We start from the raw sequence: 24,839 nt of genomic DNA, 5'->3' as shown, positions 1-24,839 counted from the left end.
GGTATTTGAAAGCAGCCTGGTCAGCACGAGGTGAATTACATCAGTAAAAGAACATCTACCTACTGGAGGATTCTCAATTAGGAAAATTTCAATTGCAACAATCCTTTCTCCTGTTACCAGTTGCCTAGAAGCAGCTTTACTGATAAAAACCTGCTGTCCTAGCAGCCAAGCACCTTTGAAAGTGAAGGGCTTACCGTCTCCGTGGTGCAGATCCAAATCCACATAGAGAATACGGTCAAATTTCCGTCGCAATCGTAGTATTCCCAGGACAGCATCATTGAGATAACAAAAACCAGATGCTTCATCTCTGCAAGAAAACAAGTTGCTACAGCCAACAGCCACAAGCAATCCAAGGGAGTCTTTACAGCCAAGGATCTAACCCTTGAGATCTATTCCCTTACAATTCCCATTTCTTTTAAGAAAAACAAAAATCTACCTACTGAGATTATATAGGAAATGGCTGAGAGTGATCCAGGAATGAAATGTTTTGGTAAACTGAATATTCTGGTTGATTGGTAACATTTTCCATTCAGGATTCCTGATTTTTCAAAGACTTAAAATTTTATAACTATACTGAACAAAACAGAACCTGTCTCTAAGGATTCAAGAATCATTTTTTTTTAAATCGTAGTACCCCCTGGGGTTTTCATAATGACCACTGATTACCACTTCTAGGACTTTAAGAATCTAGAAGGGGCCTTAACGACGCACTTGCTCAGCCATGTGTAGACAACACTGGAGATTGGATTCTCTGGACTAACCCTATGACATAATCTAGAATTTTTTTTGAGTAAGTCTTGGCACTTGTTGCTCATAAAAGCTGAGTGTAGAATGTACAAACTCATAACTTCACGTGCAGCAACGTGTGGTTGCCTTTCTGTAAATGTAATTATTACAATGGAGGTGGAAGCGGCCTCTTCTAAAGTTCTTTTGTTTCCTTCACTAAAGTTATCCTCATTGACTTCACTGATGTCCTGTAACTTTTTTGCTATTGGTGACACTGTGTCAGGTTAACCTCTTGTCCACATTAATCTAGTCTTTCATTATGCTTCCACTGAGCCTTGTTGAGTAGATGTAAGAGAATATTCTTTATCATCAAACATGTGTTATAGTTTATTTTTAAGGCTTCATCCTAATTGCTTCAGTTTCATTTGCTTCCACAGACACTTTAAATAATGGGCTCATTTTGTTCCTACCTTCTCCCTGATACTTTACTTGAAACAGAATTCTAGGCATAAGTATCATTTAAAAAGGCATCTTTGCTACTGTGAGGTTGTAACAGTTTTCTAGTGCCCACACAATACATAAACTTCTTCATGAAATCTTTTCCATAATAACATTTCAGAGCCGAACAATGCCCTGGTTCCAGGCTGAATCAGGTATGCTGGTGAGCAGGAAGTTGATAAAAACATCACTAGACACTGACTTTGCTCATGAAGGCGAACTCCGTGATCATCTAGCAAAAGAACAGCTTGAGGCGGGAAGGTCGAGCTCAGTGGTAGAGCATGTGCTGAGCACGCATGAGGTCCTGGGCTCAATCTTCAGCACCTCCATCAAAATAAATAAGTAAATAAATAAACCTAATTACCTTCTCTCAAAACAAACAAACACATAAAAAAGAATAGCTTGGCATTACATTTGCAACCAGGAAGAAATCAATTAGAGAAAAAGATTTATCCATCCATGAGGTCTCTGTAAATACGAATTAAATCTGTAACTTCGAAAGTTCCTGGATGCTATCTTCCAGTTATGAAAAGCTTATAATTCGTAAGTCTACTTACTGTCTTAGCACATCAAAAAAGAGATAATCTGTCTAAATTGACTTTTGGGTAGACGGGATGGAACATTGAGTGTTAGGCAAAAGGAGGAGGGAGTTGGGGGGGAGGAGAAATACAAACCAACACAAGACCTCCGTCTTTCCCTCAGAGAGCCTATGATTAAGTTAGGGAGACAAGTCATAAGCACAAAAAAAACAAAAGCAACCAACAAAAAAGGCAAGCAGAAATAGTACGGCATATAAAAGAGAATACACAGAAACTCTACAGACAAAAATGACAAAGCAGAATCATCTCATTGACTGTACTGAACTCTATCTGGGCCCTGTGTTTCTAGAAATCAGCTATGGTTAGGAACTGCCCCCCAACCCTTTTGTGCTCCAAGAAACAGTTAACTGCAAAGGCCCATTCTGCCCTGGCATATTCCAAAAAGAATCATTTTCATGCTACCTCATGACTCCCATAAAACTCTATCTTGTTCACCTGCCTCTATAAAACTCCTGGTCCCCCCTTGCCTTTTCTTTGAGCAGTTCCTTGTTAATGAACATTTCTCCTATGGTAACAGCTTGAATAGTAATAATGATGACATCTGTAATTCAGAAAGGACTTTGTCAGTGTGTAATATTTTCATAATATTTTTCTGAAATTAAAAGAGCTCTATTCTCACTGGTTTATAAAAATATATAAGTGCTTAGATACATAGAGCATTCCTCAAATTCCCAGAAAATAAGGAAATTGAACTTTTAAGACTTTTAATGTGCTAAAAAATTATTCCTACAAAAACAAGCTCAAATGTTTTAAGAATTTAAGTTTGCATAATTTAGGTAAATTTTTAGCAAAGAAGACTAATTTAATAATTTTGGTTTAACTGTTGGTGGGAATGTAAATTGGTGCAGCCACTATGGAAAACAATATGGAGGTTCCTTCAAAAACTAAAAACAGAGTTTCCATATGATCCAGCAATCCCACTCCTGGGCAAATATCTGGAGAAAGCTCTAATTGGAAAAGATACATGCACCCCAATGTTCATAGAGTACTATTTACAATAGCCAAGACATGGAAGCAACCTAAATGTCTGTCAACAGATGATTGGATAAAGGAGATATTTTACACACACACACACACACACACACACACACACGAATACTACTCAGCAATAAAAAAGAATGAAATAATGCCATTTGCAGCAGCATGGATGGACCTAGAGATTGTCATTCTAACTAAGTCAGAGATAGACAAATACCAAATGATATCACTTATATGTGGAATCTAAAGTATGATACAAATGAACTTATTTACAAAACAGAAACAGACTCACAGACACAGAAAACAAACTTATGGTCACCAAAAGGGAAAGCGGGTGGGGGAGGGATAAATTGGGAGTTTGGGATTAACAGATACACACTACTATATGTAAAATAGATAAACAACAAGGTTCTACTGTATAGCACAGGGAACTATGTTCAATATCCCGTAATAAACCATAACGAAAAAGAAAAAAACATTTTTGGTTTACTAAAATCAGCTATGTCTTTATCAGTGTTAAGTTTAACGTACATGTAGATTTTTATTCGACTTGGGTATATTCTTCCTAAATGTATATATGTTTACCGATTGAATGAGCTAATATTACTTCTACTAAATGTTTGAGATTATGACAAATGTAAAATCTATTTAACCAAATTGAGTCCTTATTCTGACAAACTTTATTTTAACAATAATTATGTCTTGTAGTATGTCAGCCTGAAGACAATTTATAAGATCTTTAGGGAACTGAAGATTTTGGGCTGATATTAACTTGAGTTAATTAATGGATACTCATTAGATACCTAGATGGTTTCTAGGTAAGAGAATTCATTAATTACTATGCATAATTTTGGGCTTATATGCTTTTGCTTTTTATTTTTACATGCTACAGAGAGGCTATGTATTTGGGTCTGTTAACGAACATGTTCTTTTTTGCCACTCAGAGAAGTTGTTGTACTATAAGGGATGTGTATGGATATAGAAAGTGGTAGAAGATTCACAGAAAGGCAATTTTTTTTAATTGAGGTCAAAGTTAGCTAAGGTTTGATGGACTTATTTATAGTATTTCCAGAAAGAACACTGGTATGAAATATTATACTGATACAAAACTAGATTTTGGTTTTCTCTCTGCTAAAATGACATTTTTTTGGTATTATCTGTCTTCTTTTAATAACAGGTTGCAAAGGTTGTGCTTTGCCATCTAAGTAATATTCCTCGATAACAAAGACTCCGTGTTTTACCAGAATAACCTTCTATGGTTTATGGTGACTTGTAATTATGTCCTTGATTATTTAAGAAAGCAGAGTCTTCTCACTTATGAAAGAGATGAGATTCTTTACAATCATATCACCTCCTATGCTTACTTTTAAAATCTTTTATTGTCATTTTGGTTAAATAGAGAACCAAGTATTGTTTTTCAGTAATCCATTATCCCATCTTAATCAAGCCCCAAAGGGCCTCTGTAAAATCACAAAGGATCTGTGTTCTTTTACCTTATAAAATGAGAGTTGCTAGAAATAATTATGTTTACTTGATACACTACTACTGATGATATGCATGGGAAAGTTTGCTAACAAGAGATGTCTATAGTGAAAAAGAATATGAAAAGGAATATCTGTATGTATATGTATGAATGAAACATTATGCTGTACACCAGAAATTGACACAACATTGTAAACTGACTATACTTCAATTAAAAAAAAGAAGAGATGTTCAGCCTTCCCTAGGTTAAATTGGTATAGGTAAAATGTTATTAATACACATATTTCAGAGATTGTATGCTGTACAGGAAGTTTCTAGAGATTCATCAATGCCCTCGCTGGCCATGATATGTTTCTATTTGTCACACTCCCCTTGCCTGAGCCCTCCAGGATTCGGAAACTCTTATCTTGTTTTTATTTTCATAGTAATATAATTACCTGCATAGGTTTAATGACAATTGACCTGTCCTACTTGTTATCAGGATATGATTGAAAACATTGCTTATGTAACCAAGGCCTTGCCTGGAATGTCATATTTGTGAATGAAACTCATTGAGTCCGATTTGATCAGACACTTTAAAGGTTGACTTTATTGAGCCAATACATACAAAGCCCTCCTGGGAAAACTAGCCTGGGACCTGGTTTATAGGGTTCCCAGCCTTACAAGTGAGTAAGGAAGGTCACTTCCTGGCAGGCTCTGGAGACCTAGGATATTTTGCAGACCCCAAGAAGAGAAAAATACTTCCAAATTTATAGGTATTGCAGGTAAAATCTCAGCTTGGCTTCCTAGCCTTAATAGGCTTTTAAAATTTCAAAGTGAGGTTTCTTATGAGAAATTCCAGCAAAGCAAGCTTAAGAAGGTCTATACAGTAAATTACCATTTTTGCCGCACCTATATAAATAATCAGGCTAAATCTAATGAGGTCTAATTTTTATTTTCTAATATTTTTAATTGAGGTAAAATTCACATAATGTAAAAATAACCATTTTAAAGCATATAATTCAGTGGCATTTAGTACAGTCATAATATTGCACCATCTCTACCTTAATCTAGTTCCAAAACATTTTCACACCTCAAAATAAAACCCTGCACTAATCAAGCAGCTGTTACCTATTCCTCCCTCCCCCTAGTCCCTGACAACCACCAGTTTGCATTCTGTCTCTCTGAATTTACCTATTCTGGATATTTCATGTAAGTGGCATCATACAATAATGTGATCTTTTGTGTCTACTTCTTTTACTTAGCACGCTTTTGAGATTCACCCATTTTGTAGCACACATTTTCAGGACGTCATTCCTTTTTATGGCTGAATAATATTTCATTGGATGGATACACCACTTTTATTTAAACATTGATCTGTTGATGGACCTTTGGGTTGTTTCCACTGTTTGGCTGCCTATTGCGAACAGTGCTGCTATGAACATCTGTGTCAAAGTATTTGTTTGATTTGTTTGGGGTTTTTTGGGGGATTATTACGTTTGTTTGTTTGTTTATTTAAACGGAGGTACTGGGGGTTGAACCCAGGACCTTGTGCATACTAAGCATGTGCTCTACCCCTGAGCTATACTCTTCCTACCCACCCACCCAATTTGAATACCTGTTTTTAATCCTTTTGGATATATACTTGGGTATGGAATTATTAGGACATAGGATAGTCTATAATTCTATGATTAATTTTTGAGAAATAACCAAGCTGTTTTCTACAGTGGCTGCACCATTTTACATTCCCACCAGCAGTGTACAAGGGTTCCAGTTTCTCCACATCTTTGTCAATACTTGTTATTTTCTGGTTTTTGTTTTGTTTTTTAAATTCTAGCTCTCCTAGTGGGTGTGAAGTGGTGTCTCACTGTGGATTTGATTTACATTTCCCTGATGACTGATGATGTCAAACATTGTTTTGTGGACTTGTTGGCCATTTGTATGTCTTCTTTGCAGAAACGTCTATTCAAGACCTTTGCCCATTTTTCACACTGGGTTGTTTGTCTTTTTGTTGTTGAGTTGTATGAGTACTTTATATATTCTGGATACCAGACTCTAATCAGATATATGATTGGCAAATATTTTCTTCCATTCTGTGGGCTGTCTTTTCACTTTCTTGATAATACACTTTGATACACAAAAGTTTTACATTTTTATGAAGTCCAATTTATCTACTTTTTCTTTTGTTGCTTGTGAGATCAGCCTTATATTGAGTTAAGAATAATCCTCTCTGAGACTATCTTTGATCAAAAGGAAGTGACTGTATAGAGAAATTTTGTGTTTGAAAAGTCTGCCTCATCTATAGCATACCATTCCAGGTCATCAGAATCTAGTTATTGTCTTTGAGCTATCTCGCATCTCTTTATAAACTGTGGGTGACTGATGAGTATGCAAACTTTGTCTTCTGTGGTAGAGATATAACTGACTTCCATCCCTGTGTGGAAAAACTAGTTTTGGTACCTATTTGGAAATTGAACTGGATCTTATTATCTTGCCCAAATTGTTGATCCTCATCAACTTTTCAATTCTTCCAGTTTTCTGCACTATTTGGTTAATATCCTCCAAACTAACTTTTCCAAATCTTCCTCTTGCCTGATTTGGAGTCACCAAGGTAAAACCTGACTGCCCAAATCCCTACTGGGACCCTACACTGCCTCACAGCTTGCTCTCTTCTCTGGGATCTGAAGCAGCCCTGAAAACTAAAGCCCAATGACTTGACATAAATGTGGAAGAACTCATCACTGCAGCAGACTATGCATGACCAGAATTCTTGAACAAGTGCTGCCTGGACCACTAAGGAAGTCTGGAGAAAGGTTCAGGTCACGTACATCCTTATGTGAGAGGTAACCTAGACTATGGACAAGGTCACCAAGAGCACTGACATCCTAGTTCCATGAGTGGTGTTGCAAAATAGAAAGATTTTCCTCCACTCAAGTCTTAGAATCCACTTGACTAGTTACCTTAGGGTTCAATTCTTGGCTCTTTACTATAATATAACCTTTTAAATGAGCATTTCTTTCTTTTTCTTCAGTTCATTCTTCCCTCTTAAGATGTCAGATATCCAAGCCCCTAAAACAACTGATTTTTGCCACCACCTCTACCAAATGGTTTTATAGGAATAACATCAAGAGTCCTCAAGAGACTATTACTTAGCAAAGTGATGAAGCTTGTGGGCTGAGGGTCCAGGCTCACCCTACTCGGGGGGCTTATGATCGCTTCTGAATTGTTCAGTGGTGAATGGTATTTGTCTTAAACAAAAGGAGGAAATGACAATGTTGAAGTTTATGTGAGCCCTGTTCTCCCCAGAAGGCAGTGGTTGTTAAGGACCCCCACCCCCACCCTTTTGTTTTCCAGGAAAAGGCTTAACTGCCAGGGACCACCCTACCCTGGCATATTATTCTGAGATAAGACCCATCTCCATCCTTCCTAATGATCCCTGTAACTCGCAGATGACGCCCTTATTTACCTGCCGCTATAAAACCCCAGGCCCGCTTCCTTTTTGCTGATATATTACTCATTAATAAATGTTCTCCCTATTCCAATAGCTGAATAAAATCATTTTCTCAAGTGCATTTTGTCTTTCACATCAACACAAATGTATTCAAAGGACAGACCAGGTTCAGCAAACACATTTCTGAAAACTTAAGAGAAATGTGCGTCTGCAGCTCTGTGGTTAGGCACTTTTTCTTTTTCCTTTACCAGAAACATCTAGCTTCTTATATGCCCTGTGAACTGTAGACCACAAAGTCAGTCTTTAAGTAAAAGCACAGGGCTCAGTCAACTGCATTTGCTTATGCGCCTTTGCTGGTTTCATATCCATTAGGCCAGAGATCAGGGATTCTTGGATCACAACATCAAGACATTTATGTAAAATATCAGGTGGCTGCCTCACCCAGGCAGAGCTGCATACGTGTACTATTCAACAGCTTGACTGTTACTGGCAAAGATTTTGCAACAATCATCTTTTTTCTCCCCGCAGTACTGGTATGAAAGGTCAGCATTAGAGATTTGCAGTTTTCTTATTTGGACCTTCCTAAGACTGGCTCAGATACCTATTTTCTCTTTTAGTGTTAACATGACTCTTCTAATTCTTTACCTACATTATAGCTATTTTGGAACCAGCTGGTAAGATGGTTTGGCTTATCTCTCTTGTTGGCATATAATACAAAGAATAGCCAACATTTACTGAGTGCTTACTGTGTGCCAGGAAATGTACTAGGTGCTTTCAGTATGTTAACTCAATCAATTGTCACAACAACCCTATTAGGTAGGTACTACTATTATTTCCATTTTACAAATGAGGAAACTAAAATATAGGGAGATTAAGTAACTTGTCCAAAGTCATACAGTTACGAAGTGGCTGATCTTGAATTTGAATTTAGGCAGCCTGGCTCCTCAGCCCACAAGCTTCGTCACTTTGCTAAATAGTGCTGATACCATTCTATCAACAGCTATTGCTTTTTTCCTTTCTCATAATTTCCTCTGCTTCTCCTTCATGTCTATTCCCCTTTCACCATTTCAATTTTGTAATGTTGCTGAAATCAGTCTATTTTGTCAGCTTTCTCCTACCTCTTTCCTTGTTTTTCCCCATTTCCCACTTCACTACTTTTTCTGTTCACTTCTATCCCCTCTGCCTTTTCTGATTTGGATTGAAGAATTTTTGGTTAAAAAAATGAACCACAACAGATCCTTCCAGTAGCAATTCTTCTCTCCAGATTTCACCCACAATAACCCACCAAACTTTCATCATTTCAACTTACAGGTTATTTGGACTTGGGATAAATGAGTTTTTAACATCCCCGCCCCCCTCAATGGCAAGTAAATGACCCAGGACCAAATTTGCACAAATTGACTTTGCAGTGGTCCTTTCCTCTATAAACCCAATTTACCTACTGACCTAGCACCTTTGGATTTAGAATTTATACAGGAGTATGTGTGAAAAAGGATTAGGTCAAGAAGGCCCTACTTGTTAATAGAAACAAATCCATTAACTGTGTGACAAAATCAAAAATGTTCTCCAGCAAATAAAATAAACGTGACAGCAGCATAATTCTACACAGTTCTCACCCTCTACACACCATTTGGCATGATAAGCAGTCACTATCAAAGACTAATGAAGGCTTGGGAGAGTAGAAATAAGGTAATACTTGCCTGAAAATGAATAAAGAAAACTGACTATGAACTCATTATGTTGAAAAGTGCCAAAAGGCCACTTTTAGAATCCACAGATGGTATTTCCTTTTGGACAATTATACAGTCCGAGGTAAACTAATGGAAAAAGTGCAAAGCAGTTCTATCTCCCACCAAGAATCTTAGACAGTTGATAAACAGAACCTACCATTTGCACTACAGGAGAGTCAAAGTGGTGAGTGGGTCCCTGAAAATTGCTGTAAGATGAATTCAGCCAGGGAATAAACTGAATAGACAGGTCACGATGAACTGAATTCACTTGTTGTTTCCTGTGGACGTGCAAGGTCTCATTTTTCTGGATCTAAGCTTCTTTAGCACATTTTTCTCGGATGACACATGTGGAATTTTCCTGCTCTAAAACAGGTTTTTATCCAGTAAAGTATAGATTGGCAAATCAAAGTCTGACTTGGCGAGTGACTTTTTCTGTCATGTACTCTGCTTTTAGGAAAGGAAGTCAGTGAGAAAAAGCCAAACAAGTTTCCAAAAGCCATTTTCCAATGGGTACCTCAGGTTCGGCCCCGATCTCGACAATATCTGCTACCTCCAATGGTCTTCTCCAGTTAGAATCTAGGGCGCAGAAACAGTGGGTAACTCTAAGTGGTAGCAGTAAGATTCAATCAGCTCCAGGCTACTGTGCTTACTAAGGCAGAAATGTAGAGATAAATTTTCAAAAGAGGTTAAAGAATATGTATTAAACAAATGCACAAAAAAGTCTGGTGTAACTGGCCCCTGAACCAGAAAATTTAATTAACCAGAATATGCCATCCCTGAGGACTCTGGCTAATCAAAAATACCACTTTTTACTTTAAACTCTCATTTAATGGACTTAAAACACTCAATGGTTGAGACATCAATACTGGGTTGAGGAATTAAATGTATTCTCGTCCTCCACAAGAAAAATAACATTTTAGGTATAATTGATGGAAATTGTGTCTGCTCAACCTTTTCTAGTTAGAGAAAACACAAAAGCACTGGAGAAGCAGCTGGCCCAGGCTTAATCTATATGTATTTGTATTTCTGCACCTGGTCCTGGCACACGAGACGAGCATCTAGAGAGCCAAAGACTTTATGTGCTTGCATCCCCAGCCTACGTAAGAGACCCCGTTAAATTGGCTGCAGTTTATATTAGGTGTGGATAGGAGGAAATGCCATTGTATTCAGTGAACCGATCACAACCTGCAACGAATCAGGAGAGAGGAGGGTGCTTGCTTTAAAAACGAAGGGAATGCTTTCAGACTTTCTGGCTTTTGCTGATGCAAATCTTGGGTAATTTCTGACATACAAGAAAAACATATGGATGATCCTCAAATATCCTTTTGGCCATGGGATGAAGCCCCACTTATAAAAGCTGACCATGTATTACTGATATTGTTCAAAACTTGGTTTAAAAACATCTAGAGTGGTGTCATGTTATAGCTACATTAATTCTAATACCCCAAAGACAGGATATAAAATTTCAAGCACTCATTTTACACCTTTTCTGCAAACAAAGGGCTAGTTAAATTCTGAAAAATTATTCACAATTATTATATTCATATGTTCTACTCAACATCTTTCACCTGTAGATTGTAACTTCCTAGGAAATGGTTATTATTTCTATTTCACACAAAGGGAACTTTCATGATTTACCTCTTCTATTTACAAGGAGCTGTCATGTCTAAGGCAGGAAGTAGAGGGCCTTCTTGGCACTTGGAGGCGTGGCTGAACAAAGCTTGGAATCTTTTTGGCCACCCCTAGAGAAAGAGCCCTGAAATATGACATCACTGCTGGTTCCCAATAGTCCTGGGACCTTCCTCTGCTGCCTTGGTCTTAGGTAGTCAGCCTAAGAGGGGACACTGTATGTGATCAACCTGGAGGACGGGGCTGGGGACCCAGTCTGTGCTGTGTCTCTGCACTAGGGGTTGTAGATGAGGCAAGATGTCCTGGACCCTGTCCTTGAGGAGCTTACAACTGAATTGAATTGAGTCGTAAGAAAAGACTAATACACATTTTTTTTTAAAGTACAGAAGATATGCATCAGTTAAGTGTTAAATTAGATGATGTGGACGATGCTCACCTCAACTTCCAACCACCTGGCCCTCACCAGGAAGCTTTCTTCTAAGAGACTCAGGGGACTTACGATCTCATTTAGTCTCATTGGCTCCATGTGAAGTTGAGAGGAAAAAGGGCTCTTCCTCTCTCATAGTTGAGAAAACAAAACTGATTTATGTCCCAGGGTACTTAAGGAATTGGCCGCATGATACAGAGCCTCTAGCAGTGCGGTCCTCCCTCCTCTCTTGCACATTGTACACTGCTAGTTGTAATCTTCTAAAGCACGATTCTGACAACATCACTACCCTGCTTAAAAACTCCTCAGTGAGTCCCCATGCCTACAGGAAGAAAAGAAAAAGATCCTTTCATTAGCCAAGGACACAAGGCCCTTCATAATTTATCCTTGCCTGTTTCTCAGGCCTCATCTCACCATCCCTCTCAAGAACCCACCACTTGACCACATCAAACTTTTCTCCCTCTCCCGGACATCATATAGTATAGCCTTCAAGTCTCTGGGGCTTTGCATATATGTAGTCTTGGACGTAGAATGACTTGCATTTCCTCCGTCTGACAACCTCCTACTCATCCTTTAGGATCTAGCTGTGAAGATGGCCCTGGAAGTTCCACTTTCCTTTCCCAGGCAGAGCAAGTTGACTTCTTGTTTGTGCTCTAGTAGCTTATTCAAACCTCGATCATAAGACTCAGCAAACTGGCTTGCAATGATTACTTCCTACCTGCCTCCTCCACTAGACTGTAAATGCTTTGAGAGCAAGGGCTGTGTCTTATTCATCTTTATACCTTCAGTACCTAGCACAGTACTTGGCACATGATAGGCTCAGGAAAAACATTTTTTTTTTTATTTTAAAGAATTTACAGGCATGGTGAAATGGCTGAAAAATGGAGAAAAAGCTTCATATTTTTTTCCCTGAATAAAAGAGAACAATAACCTTCAGATTATACATTTACAAATTCAAATGTGATAAACTAGAAAAAACATGGGAATACATCACTAAAAAAGACTGGTCAGTACCCAAATCAGGACACTTTAAGGGCCCATGACTCATTGTCCAGAACATACCAGCAAATGGAGAAACAAAGCACAGGCTTTCGTAGAGGCTGGTCCTGGATCCAGAGACACATCATTAGCTTTTTTTTTTTTTTAAATGCATGATAGAATAGGGAGATTCGCATTAAGTATGTCCCCAAAACAAAGTTAGATGTGGCAGTGTTGGTTGGTAGACACACTTAAAATGACTTGACTCAATTGGCAAAGTGGGTGGATATCACTAGGGTGAAATTTAATATTGAAGGTAATTCACTGATGTGAAACAGAGGGTGGAAGATATGCTGGAAGGTCATATTTGAAGCAGCTCTGAGTACTGCAGCACAGCTGGAGACTGCTGGGAGGTTGCACAGACCATCTTGATGGGTAGCATCAAGATGAACCTATGAAATAAAGAGCTGCTTTGACTGCCTCAAACCAATGGTCAGGCTTTAAATGTCAAAAGAACCGTTAAGGGTACATTTGTCTCTGTAGTGACAAGCACCTGCATAAATGGTGATCGCTGACAGTAGTGTCGTCTTTAAATACTGAAGACAGAGATGTGGAAACAGCATGAAGGAGTCTCAAGAAAGGGAATACCTAGTCAGTGAGCTTGTTCAGGCATAGGTCAGATTTGCAGTTTTTTAACTTTTCTTAAGCAGCAGAGTGGTTTTTTTTTCAAATGAAATTTTAGATGGAATCCCAATACAGAAAACAAACAAAATCAGCACTGCTCTGGTTAAAGTGTGAGACAGGAGCAGACACTTGGAGGGTCCAGAACCCTATGTATTTAGCAACCCCTTTACTTCCTAGAGTTGCTACGGAAGCACCTTGAAGGAACTGCTGGGATAAATACTGTGGAAAAAGTTTCTATGTGGAGAGAGAGGTTGGGATAGGTGACTTCTAGTTCTCTCTCTGAACGTTTGTCATGTGATAATCCCCTTTCTAATATTCACGATCAGTCAGGCAATCAGGATTTTATCCCACTTACAAAAAAGCCCAGTAGAGGGCAGCACGAGTAACTAAGGGTTTGGGAAGTAATCTTAATGAGGGAGCCCTGATTGGGCACAGGTAGCAAAAGAGGCCTCTCCCTTCCTTCCTTCCCCAACACACACACGTGTATTGAGCACTCTGTTCTAGACTCTGGGGATCATGATGAATCGATAATACAGACAAGAGCCTATTCTTAGGGATCTCACAGTGGGTGGGGAGTGAGGGGGTGTAGAAGCAGATGAGAAAATCCAAAAACAAACAAACAAGAAAACAACATACTGTGACAATGTATATTACAAAAATAACACTCGGGAGTGGGACAGAGAGTAGTGGGGGGTGCCGGAGGGTAGCTACTTTATAGGGGTTGGTCAGGAAAGCTTGTCTGAGGAGGTGATGTTTCAACAGAGACCTGAAAAGTGAAAAGAAATTCACCCATACTGAGGTGGAGAAATCTTCTAGGCAGAGAGCACTGCAAAAGCTCTGAGGCAGGAAAGAACTTCCTTGGCCTATTTGAGAAGCAGAAAGGCCAGTGTGGCTGGAACAGTTAACGAAGCAGAGCAGTACAAGATGAGTTCCGCTGGGACCAAATCACAGGGGCCATCACAAAGAGCTGGGACTTTATTCTCAATGAGATGGGAAGCCATTGGAGGGTTTTGAGCAGAGGAGGCATGGCATCTGATTTGAACTTTCTTTTATTCTATGAAAGGATTTGCACAAGTGATCATTAGCACAAAGGCAGAATGGGCTAAGCCACATCAGGCAAAATTTGGGAAGACAGAGGAAATTTGGGAGCATTGTTGCCAAGAAAGTTTGAAGGGTTTTATTTAATGGTACAAAGCTAATTTCTTGGTATGACTTAACAAAGAAAGACAGCTTCTTTAGCCTTCTCATAGCTGGCAGATTTGACAATTTTCCCTGGGTGTCTCAGTCACTGGGAGAGTGAGGCTCATATTGAAGTCTCCTGCCTCTTAATGTTCTTTTCACTAAATTAATTGCTTCTAATTGCTTACAGCAAAGCAGTGAAAGATGGCAAAAGGCAGAAATACGGCATTTCCTTTCTTAAGGGCTCCTGAAAATGCGATTTTTCTCTGTAAGAACCTATCTGAGCACTTACTTAGGAGTTAGTTTACCATGGTAAACCACCTGAGCTAGATTCCTATTAGCATCTGAACCTCAAATCCTAACCTTACATCAGTCTGACCACTCAAAGGTTTTTCCTGCTCCCAAAGTAGGATGGCCAAATGCTGTGGGAACAAACTGGATAACTGGACATGCACACCATTACACGTTCATGGCTCCCAATCGCAGGTGGGCCATCAAGGGTGCTCAGTAATCATTGGCTTTTTAAAAAATTTATGTAAAATATTTATTTATTTTTATTTTTGATGGAGGTCCCAGGACCTTGTCCATGCTAAGCACGCACTCTACCACTGAACTATACCCCTCCACCCAGTAATTGCTGATTTCTGATTATCTCTTTCTCACTCCTTACAATGGCTGCTACAAACTCACTAAGCCCCAAGAACCCCCGCTCAAAAGTCCATCACATTCACAATAAAATCCAAAGTCCTACCAGGGTCCACAGGGCCTTGCATGATGGAGCCCCTGTCAACGTCTCTCCTGCCACTGTCTCCATTACTCTCTTTGCTCCAGCCACACTGGCCTTCTTGCTGTTCCTAAGAAACATTAAATGGATAATAGTGCACATGTGCGCACTTGTATGGTTTGCTGTGGAGGAATTCTCAAACTGTTTTCCAAAGCGGCTGCACCACTTTACATTCCCACCAGCAGTGTATGAGGTTTTCATTTCTACCTGTCCTTGCCTGCATTTGTTATTATCTATTCTTTTTTTAAAAAATGGAGGTACTGGGGATTGCACCCAGGACCTTGTGTATGCTAAGCATGTGCTCTACCACTGAGCGCTACTCTCCACCTATTATCTATCCTTTTGATTTTAGCCATCTTGGTGGGTGTGAAATGGTATCTCATTGTGGTTTTGGTTTGCATTTCTCTAATGAGCAATGATGTTGAACATCTTTTTATGTCTTTTTTTTGGCAACTTGTAGATCCTCTTTTGATAAACATATTCAAATCCTTTGCCCATATTTGAATTGGGTTGTCTTTTTATTACTGAGGTGCAAGAGTTCTTTATAAATTCTAAATGCAAACCTCTGATCAGACATATGATTTGCAAATGCTTTCTCCCATTCTACTGGTTGCCTTTTCACTTTCTTTTTTTTTTAAAATATTTTTATTGATTTATAATCATTTTACAATGTTGTGTCAAATTTCAGTGTAGAGCACAATTTTTCAGTTATACCTGAACATATATATATTCATTGTCACATTCCTTTCTCTGTGAGCTACCATAGGATCTTGTATATATTTCCCTTTGCTATACAGTATAATCTTGTTTGTTGTTTCACTTTCTTGATGGTGTTCTTTGAAGCCCCAGATAATTTAATTTTGATGAAGTCCAATTTATTTACTTATTTATTTCTTGTTTCTTGTGCCTTGGGTGATATATCTAAGAAGGTTTTGCCTAACCCAAGGTTATGAAGATTTACCCCTAGGCTTTCTTCTAAGAGTTTTATAGTTTTAGTTCTTACATTTAGATCTATAATCCACTTTGAGTTAATTTTTAGGAATAGTATGAAGTAGAGGTCCAAATTCATTCTTTTCCATCTGGATCCAGTTGTCCCAGCACCATTTGTTGAAAAACTATTCTTCCCCTATTGAATTGCCTTAGTATCTTTGTCAAAAATCAATTGACCATAAATGTGAGGGTTTATTTCCAGACTCTCACTTCTGTTCCATTGATCTCCATGTCTAGCCTCATGCCAGTACCACACTGTCTTGATTATAGTGTGAGTCCTCCAACTTTGTTCTTTTTCAAGATTTGGCTGTTTTAGGTCCCTTACATTTCCACGTGAATTTTAGAATCCATTTGTTAATTTCTACAAAAAAGCCAGCTTGGATTTTGGCAGAGGTTGTGATGATCTGTAGATCAACTCGGGAGGACTGTCTTCTTAAATATTAAGTTTTCTGTTCAATGAACAGGGATTTCACTACAAATTCTTTATATGATTCACAGTTATAAGGAACTAGTGTATAACAAGACAATTCTTAAATGTAGGATCAAATGAATATGTTTACAACTTTATCGAGGTGTAATTTAGATACCATAAAATTCACCCATATTAAGTACACAATCCAATGATTTTTTAATAAATTGACTGAGTAGGGCAACCATCCCTATAATCCAGTTTTAGAACATTTTCATCCCTTCAATAAGACTCCTCATGCCTATTTACAGTTAATCCCTGTTTCTGCTCCCAGCCCTAGGCAACCATTAATCTACTTTCTGTCTCTATAGATTTGTCTTTCTGGACATTTCATATAAATGGAATTACACAATATGTGGCCTTTTCTACCTAGCTTCTTCTACTTGGCATAATTTTTTTTAATTAATAGTTTTTTTTTAAAGAACAGTTTTAGTTTTACAGAAAAATAGAACAAATAGGACAGAGAATTCCCATACACCCTCTCCCCAGCACAGTTTCCCTTATGAACATCTTGCATTAACATGGTACATTTGTTACAATCTTGATATGTTATTATTAACTAAAGTACATAGCTTAAATTAGGGTTCACTCTTAGTGTTGTATAGCTCTATAGGTCTTGGCAAACATATGCCACGTGTCCACCATTACAGAATCACAAAAGTTTCACTGCCCTAAAAATCCCCCTAATTATTTCTCCCCTCCCCTCCCCTCCAAGCCCCTGGCAATCACTCATCTTTTTCACTGCCTCTATAATTTTGCCTCTTCCAGAATGTCATATAGTTGGAATCATACAGTATGTAGTCTTTTCAGATTGGCTTCTTTCACTTAGCAATACACATATAAATTTTCTCCATGTCTTTTCATGGCTTGATAGTTCATCTAAAAAAAAATCAGCTATACTGAGGTATAATTGACATAAAATTGTAAGATATTTAAAGCATACATTGTGGTGATTTGATATACATATACACTGTGAAAGGACTGCTCCCAGCTAATTAATTAATACATCCATCACTTCACATATTTATCTTTTTTTTTTTTTTTGGTGAGGATACTTAAGCTCTACTCTCCTAGCAAATTTCAATTACACAATACAGGAGAGCTCATTTTTTATTGCCGAATAATATTCCATTGTATGGATGCAACACCATTTGCTTATCTATTTACCTACCGATGGACTTCTTGATTGTTTCTAGATTTGGGCTAGAATTACGAATACAGCTGCTATAAACATCTGTGTGCAGGTTTTTGTATGGACTTTAAGTTTTCAACTCAATTGGGTAAATGCCTGTGAGTATGACTGCTGAGCATAATGTTCCTGTCATTCATTCGTGTTGTGACCTGTATCAGTATTTTATTCCAATTTTTAATCACTGAATAGTATTTTGTTATATGGATATACCACGTTTGTTTATCCATGCACTAGCTGATGGACATTTGGGTTGTTTTCACTTTTTGGTTATTATTAATAACCAAATAGAACAGAATAGAGCTGCTGTGAATACTCACATGTAAGTCTTTGTGTAGATATATGTTATTTCTATTGGGAGTGGAATTGCTGGGATGTATGACAAATTTATGTTTAACTATGTAAGAAAGTGTTAAATTGCTCTCCAAGGTGTCTGAACCACTCTTCATTCCCACCAGCAATGTATGAGGGTTCCTGTTTCTCAACATTTACTGGTCTGTCTTTTTTGTTACAGGCATTCTTATTGGTGTGTAGTTCTAATTTGCATTTCTCTAATGATTAATGATATTGAGCATCTTCTCCTGTGTTTATTAACTGTTCATGTAGTTTCTTTGGTGAAATGTCTACTTAAATCTTTGGCCCATTTTTAAATTGGGTTGTCTGTCTTATTATTGTTGAATTGGAAGAGTTCTTTGCATATTATTGCTATAAGACCTTTATCAGATATGTAATTTGCAAATATTTTCCCCAGTTTATGACTTGTCTTTCCATTTTCATAATGGTGTCTTTTGAAGTACAAGTTTTTAATTTTAATGAAGTCCAGTTTATCATTTTTTGGTTTTATGGATCATGAATTTGCTGTTGCCTTCAAGCAACTGTTACCTTACCAAGGGCTCAAAGATTTTCTCCTATGTTTTCTTCTAAAAGCTTCATAGCTTTAGCTCTTACATTTAGGACTCTTATTCATTCTGAGACCATTTTTGTGTATGGTATGAGATAAGGGTCTAATTTCATCTTTTTGCCTCTGTGTATCCAATTGTCCCAGCATCACTTGTTTAATTTCACCATACATTTTCAAAGGTTTAAAAAAGAAGTGTTTTTCTAACCTTTTATTTTGAAAACTTTCAAACCTACATACAGAATGGGTGAAACAACAGTACAACAAGCAGTCACATCTTTCACCTAGATTCACAAATTGCTACTAATTTCTACATTTGCTCTCTCTTCAAACACAAACATGTACATGTGTGCACATACACACACACACACTCTCTCTCTCTCTTTTTGCTGAGCCATTTGAAGGTTGTAAGACAGAAATAGGAGGATACTTCACTCCTAAATACTTCAGCGTGCATCTCCTAAGAACATCTTTCACATTATCACACCGAAGAAAATCAGCATCAATTCAATAATATCATCTAATATATATTCTATATTCAAATCTATGAAATTATTCCAAAAATGTCTTTCATAGTTGTTTGTGATCCACATCCCCCCAGTTCAGAATCCATTCAAGGTTGACACGCTGCATTTGATTGTTAGAGTTCATTGTTCTCTTTTAATCTAGAACAATTCCTCTACCTTCTTTTGTTTTTCATGATGATGGCTTTTTGAAGAACCCAGGCCAGTTGACCTACTGAATGTTCCACAGTTTAGGTTTGTCTAGTTGGTTCTTCATATTTAGATTCAGGTTAAACATTTTTGGCAAGAAGATTTCATAAATCATGCTCTGTACTTCTTATTACATCACATCAGGAGGCACAATGTCAGGTTGTCCTGGTATTGACATTGCTGGGTTTAATCACTTGTTTAACCTGGTGACTGCCAGATTTTCCCATTGTAAATGTACATTTCCCCCTTTGTAATTAGCGTGGAATCTGTGGGGTGATAATTTGAGACTGTGTGAATATCCTGTTGCCCAAGAACTTTTTACTCTATGTAAAGTTTTAGAATCGATTTGATGATCTTTGCCAAAATCAATTATTATATTGGGGGCTGCAAAATAATGATTTTCTATTCTCTCTTCCTTATACATTTATTAGCTAGTATTCTGTTAGAAAGAAGATTTTTATCCCCTCCTCCCTCTTCACAATATCGCTATGGCCTAATGGATTATCATCATCATTATTTCCTGCTATAACCCATTTCCATTAATACTTTCATAAATTCTAAAAAAATGTATTTCCTAGCCCAGTCTACAGAAAATGCCTAAAAGCAATGCACATTGGTAGCAATGAACATTGGTAGCAATGAACATACCTGGTGCCTAGACTGTGGTACTGAAATACCATTTCCTACTAACAGGACCCAGGACCACTGAGAGAACTGGCTGATTCCAGGCCTGGAGCAAGACAAGTTCAATGTGAAATGGGAAAACCTGGTTCACCAGAAAGCAAAGCTGCACTTAAGAACTCACGGGGTCATGTAAAAGTCACATAGGAGCTGGCGTGAAGGGGCTCTCCCTGGCCAAATTTGGGATAATTTGAGCATTAAAAAGAAGCACTTTTAGGGGGGAGGGTATAGCTCAAGTGGTAGAGCACATGCTTAGCATGCACAAGGTCCTGGGTTCAATCCTCAGTACTTCCTCTAAATATAAATAAATAAACCTAATTACCTCCACCTGAAAAAAAGTAAAATAAAAAATAGTAATAGACTCTAAATAAAAAAGAAGCATTTAAAAAATTAACCATGTTTTACTAAGCCTCATCTATTACTCCCCTTCTCACTCTCTCTCAACCTCTCCTTCTCTACTGCCTTTATTTTCTCACTGTTCATTTGCTCTTCAGTCTGCTCTTTTTACAGCACTGAAAATGTACCAGCAGTCATCTGATTGCCAAATCCCACAGACCCTTCTCAGTCCTCAACACACTCAACTTCACTGTCACTAATAACCAACCGCTTGCCCTCCCAATGCTAGGCTTCCTTCTCTTCTCTCGAGCGGGGACAAACAATCCACCTCCAGGTTCATGACTTACCATGGCCTACCCTAGACAAGAAGATAAAGAACCTAAAACCATGGGAGAGGGAAGACCTAGGTTGGAGAACGGCTGGGATCTGTGTTAGTGGCCACATTTTCACCATCTTGGTATTTTCAGGGCTTAACCAGTGGGTGGAGTCCAACAGGCACACATAAATAATGGCTTACTCTCTGTGACACCTGGGACAAGTCACTTCTTTCTGAGCCTCAGGTCCCCCATGCATATAATGGGAATGACAATAACACCAAGCCTAAGGGTTGTTTCAGGAACATTCATGTTTCACATTGTGAAGTCTAAAGATTATTCAAAATGAAGAAATGAAAAAGTTCTTATTTCTTCTCTGATATTTCTTCCCAAACTTCTGCCCCACCCTTCCCAATTAAACTTTCCTTGACTATCTCCCTCAAGTGACTACTTCTTTCCTTCCATTTTCCATAAAAATTGTTTGCTTTTCCACTTCCTTCTTTCCCATTTACTCTGCAACTGTCTGTTCCACTGAAACTCCTTGTACCAGGTTCACCAGTGACAAGTAATTTTTAACTTTCATCTTCCTTGATCAGCATCTGACACTGGTAAACATACCCTGATTCTGTCTTTTGTTTTAAATGGAGTTATTGCCAGTGGTGTGTCAAAGCCAGCTAGTGAGATCTGATTATTCAATATTTAGGAATTTCCCAAGGCCTTGGGATTATTTATATCATCAAAATTAGCAGATGCCACACATTCAGGGCTTTACTTTTTTCAGAGATCTGGTCTACCAGCATACTACTTGTTACTATTTTCATAAACAACACAAGCTCAATAAAATATGTTTGACTATTCAAACTTTAACAAAAAGTGGAATGACTGAAATCTCACTACTGGGGGAAAAAAACAAAAACACTGTTTGCTAGGAGCAAAGTTTTATTTAATGAAGAAACTGTTATATTGCTGCTTTATAACCCTCCATAATACGCCATGAACATCTTCCCATGTCAGTAAGCATAGAGCTATGTCATAATTTTTAATGGCTGAATACTATTCCATTGTGTGTATCTGCCATAGTAATTCTCCTCTTGTTGAATATTTTAGGTTGTTTTTGCTGTCATGATGCTGGGAACAACATTACACGTGTTTTAAAAATGCATTTGTACAATTTTCTATCTCCTTTGGGGTAAATTCCCAGAAGTAAGATTGTTGTCTCACAGAATACGCTTATTTTTCATTTTGATACATATTGCTAAACTGTCCTCTGGGAAGTCCAAAAACATTTACATTCCCACCAGTACATACACAAGAGTGCCTATTTCCCCCTAGTCTTGGTAACTCTGTTCAATCTTTTAAATCTGCCAATCTCATAGACAAATACCAAAAACATATGATTTTACTTTCATGTCTTTGATTATCAGTGAAAATGGACATCTTTTTATATGTTTATTGTCCGTTTGTATGTCTTTTAATAACTGCCTTTTCATGTCCTTTGCCCATTTTTCTAACGTGGAAGACTTTTGCCTCTCACCCTTTCCGAAAACTATTTCCTCCCTTAAATTCCTGTGTGCTGTTTCTTTCTGAGTCCCCTCCTATGATGCTGCCAGTTCCTTCTCTGGTTTCTTCCCCTCTGTTCACCCCTTCAATGTGGATGCTCTCTTCACTTTTCCTCAGTGACCTCATCCATTCTTATGATCTTAATTGAAATCTCTAACAACACAAATAATCCCAATAGTAGTAATAATGATATGAATAATTGCAAACACTTACTGAGCATTTACTGTGTGCCAGGCACTGTAATTAGTGCTTATGTGGAATAGCTCAGGTATGTTCTTCCTCAAAGGAAGCATGGAAGACAGGTACTAGCATGAAGTTCCATTTTTATGGAGGAGGAAACAAGAGTCGGTAAAGCTTAACTGACTTGTCCAAAGTCACACAGTTAGTATGCACGGTGCTGTGACTGAAACCCAAGTCTCATCTGGCACCAACTATACTATATTATATCCCGTGACTGTATGCTGCAGACCATCATCTATGTTACGGGTTGCTAAACTATGGCCCACAGGCCAAATCCAGCCTGATGTGTTTTTGCTAATAGTTTTATTGGAACACAGCTGTACCCATTCACTTAAACATTGTCTATGGTAGCTCTGAAGCTACAACAGCCAAGCTGAATCTGTACAGCAGAGACCTTTCAGCCTGAAAAGTCCAAAATAGTTACTATCTGGACCTTTACATGAAACGTTTATCTACTTCTGATCTGTTCCCAGGTAACTCCAAAAATTTACATCATCTTCATTGACCTATCTTCTGAGATCTCTATTTACTTATCAACGGAACACCTCTGGCTCATAAGTACTTTGATCTTAGCAGTCTCAAAACTGGACTCTAAGGTACCGGTTCCTGCCATTCCCAACTTCATACCCTCTTGCCCAGGGATGTGACAAGCGTACTTGCCATTCCCCACTTTTACACCCACGGCAGACATTGCTAATGGATCACAACACTCTTTCCCACTAAACCCAGATGGGGCCTCAGAATCTTTCTTAACACTGCCCTCTATGAAGGGCTGGCCTGAGACTGGCAGCAGGAGGTACAAAGAAGGAGTTGGCATTGAGAACCATTTAGGAAGTAGAATTAGCAGGCTGTGGAGATATTGGAGGGGAGTGTGTCTAGTTTTGTCTGGGTTGATGGTGTTATCTTTGGTTGGTCGCTGCTACCAATCAAATGGAGTTAGCCCATGAGATGAACCTTATCTGCTATCCTTGTAGCCAAGATGCACCCAGTTTCTCACTGGTCTTGGAACCTGGCCAAACCCTTTCTCACTTCCACATACTTGCAAGTGATTCTTTGCCCCACTTGCCATATTCTCCCTGCTCTGCCTGGCAATCCTCCTTTCCATGTCTGACAACCAGCTCAAATGGCACTACTGTGAAACCTTTCCCCATGGGGGCTGGCTATTTCCACATGGTGTCCCTGCCAGTCTAGAACTCTATCCCGGAACTAACACATAACACCTATCTATCTTTTTCTTGGTTACTCTATCTACCTCACTAAACCGAGAGCTTTCTAAGAGCAGGGCATAGATACCTTAATTATCTTTGCATCCCTGCCATCTCGCTGTATCCAGGACACAGTAGACTGTCAGGATGTCAAATTGAAAGGAGGGTAAAATCACTGCAGGTATTGCCATCTACCCAGACCAAAGCTTAGTATATAGTTCTCGACTCCAGCACCTTCTTTGCACCTCCCACTGCTGATCTCAGGCCAGGCCTTCATCCTTTACACTCTGGATTATTGTCACAACCTCCCTGCCTTTCGCCTTGGCCCTCATATTGATGCCTTGTTTAATGCCCTTCTTCAACAAGTATCGATGGCATGTGTACTAGATGCTCTCTGTTCTAGGTCCTGAGACCAAATTCCTTGTCCTCATGGAGTTTCCATTGTAGGAGAGGGAAACACAACCATCAAACTGATCCACCTGCGTGCAGTTCTGCCCATGTCATTCTCCCTAGAATCATCACTGGCTCCCCATTGCTGAAAGTCCAAATGACCTGAAGATGGCATATAAGGCCTTCCGTGACCCAGCCCTTTTGTACTCTAGCTTCATCTCTGGTCTTTTGTACTCCAGCAATACCGAAATGCAAACACTGATTTTTTTCTGCCTCCCTGACTTTGCTTTTGCTGTCCCCTCTGCCCGGACCCATCCCTCTCTATTTTGTATGCTGAACTCCTATTTCTTTTTTAAGATTCAGCTGAGACAGCACTTAATCTAGGAGGCCTTCCCTCTTCTCCTTCAGGTTAGGTGTTTCTGCTCATTGCTCCCAGAATGACATCCTGGGCAGACCTTATCATTGTTTATTTCTACATCTGTTTTCCCAATGAGGCGGGGCTCTTGGAGGGCAGAGACCATCTTCTTCATCTTGGTAACCCGGGAAACTCAGGAACCTCCTCCAGCATATAAGATGTCTAGACACTCATTAAATATGTGTTGAATTAAGGACTGCTACATGTGTGGAAACATGCCATTCTTATTCACGGCAAGACCACTCTTGCTGTGCTCCAGACTCTTATAACCAACTGCTTAGCAGCTAGCTTTCTACCTCTCAGGTAGAAAGAGAG

General features: G+C 38.7%; 1 protein-coding gene across 5 annotated transcripts in view; it reads right to left on the bottom strand.

Moving 5' to 3' along the window:
* HDAC8 (histone deacetylase 8) overlaps nt 1-24,839 on the bottom strand; it is a 209,775-nt gene that overhangs the window by 149,410 nt on the left and 35,526 nt on the right. For all 5 annotated transcript variants that reach the window (XM_045509164.2, XM_074359782.1, XM_010973583.3 and 2 more), the window contains exon 5: nt 195-307. In XM_045509164.2, the coding sequence (XP_045365120.1) occupies nt 195-307 (113 nt within the window). The remainder of the gene's footprint in view (nt 1-194; nt 308-24,839) is intronic.

The sequence above is a fragment of the Camelus bactrianus genome, chromosome X (assembly GCF_048773025.1).
Source record: "Camelus bactrianus isolate YW-2024 breed Bactrian camel chromosome X, ASM4877302v1, whole genome shotgun sequence".
NCBI lineage: Eukaryota > Metazoa > Chordata > Mammalia > Artiodactyla > Camelidae > Camelus > Camelus bactrianus.
This window is presented reverse-complemented; position numbering and strand designations above follow the sequence as displayed.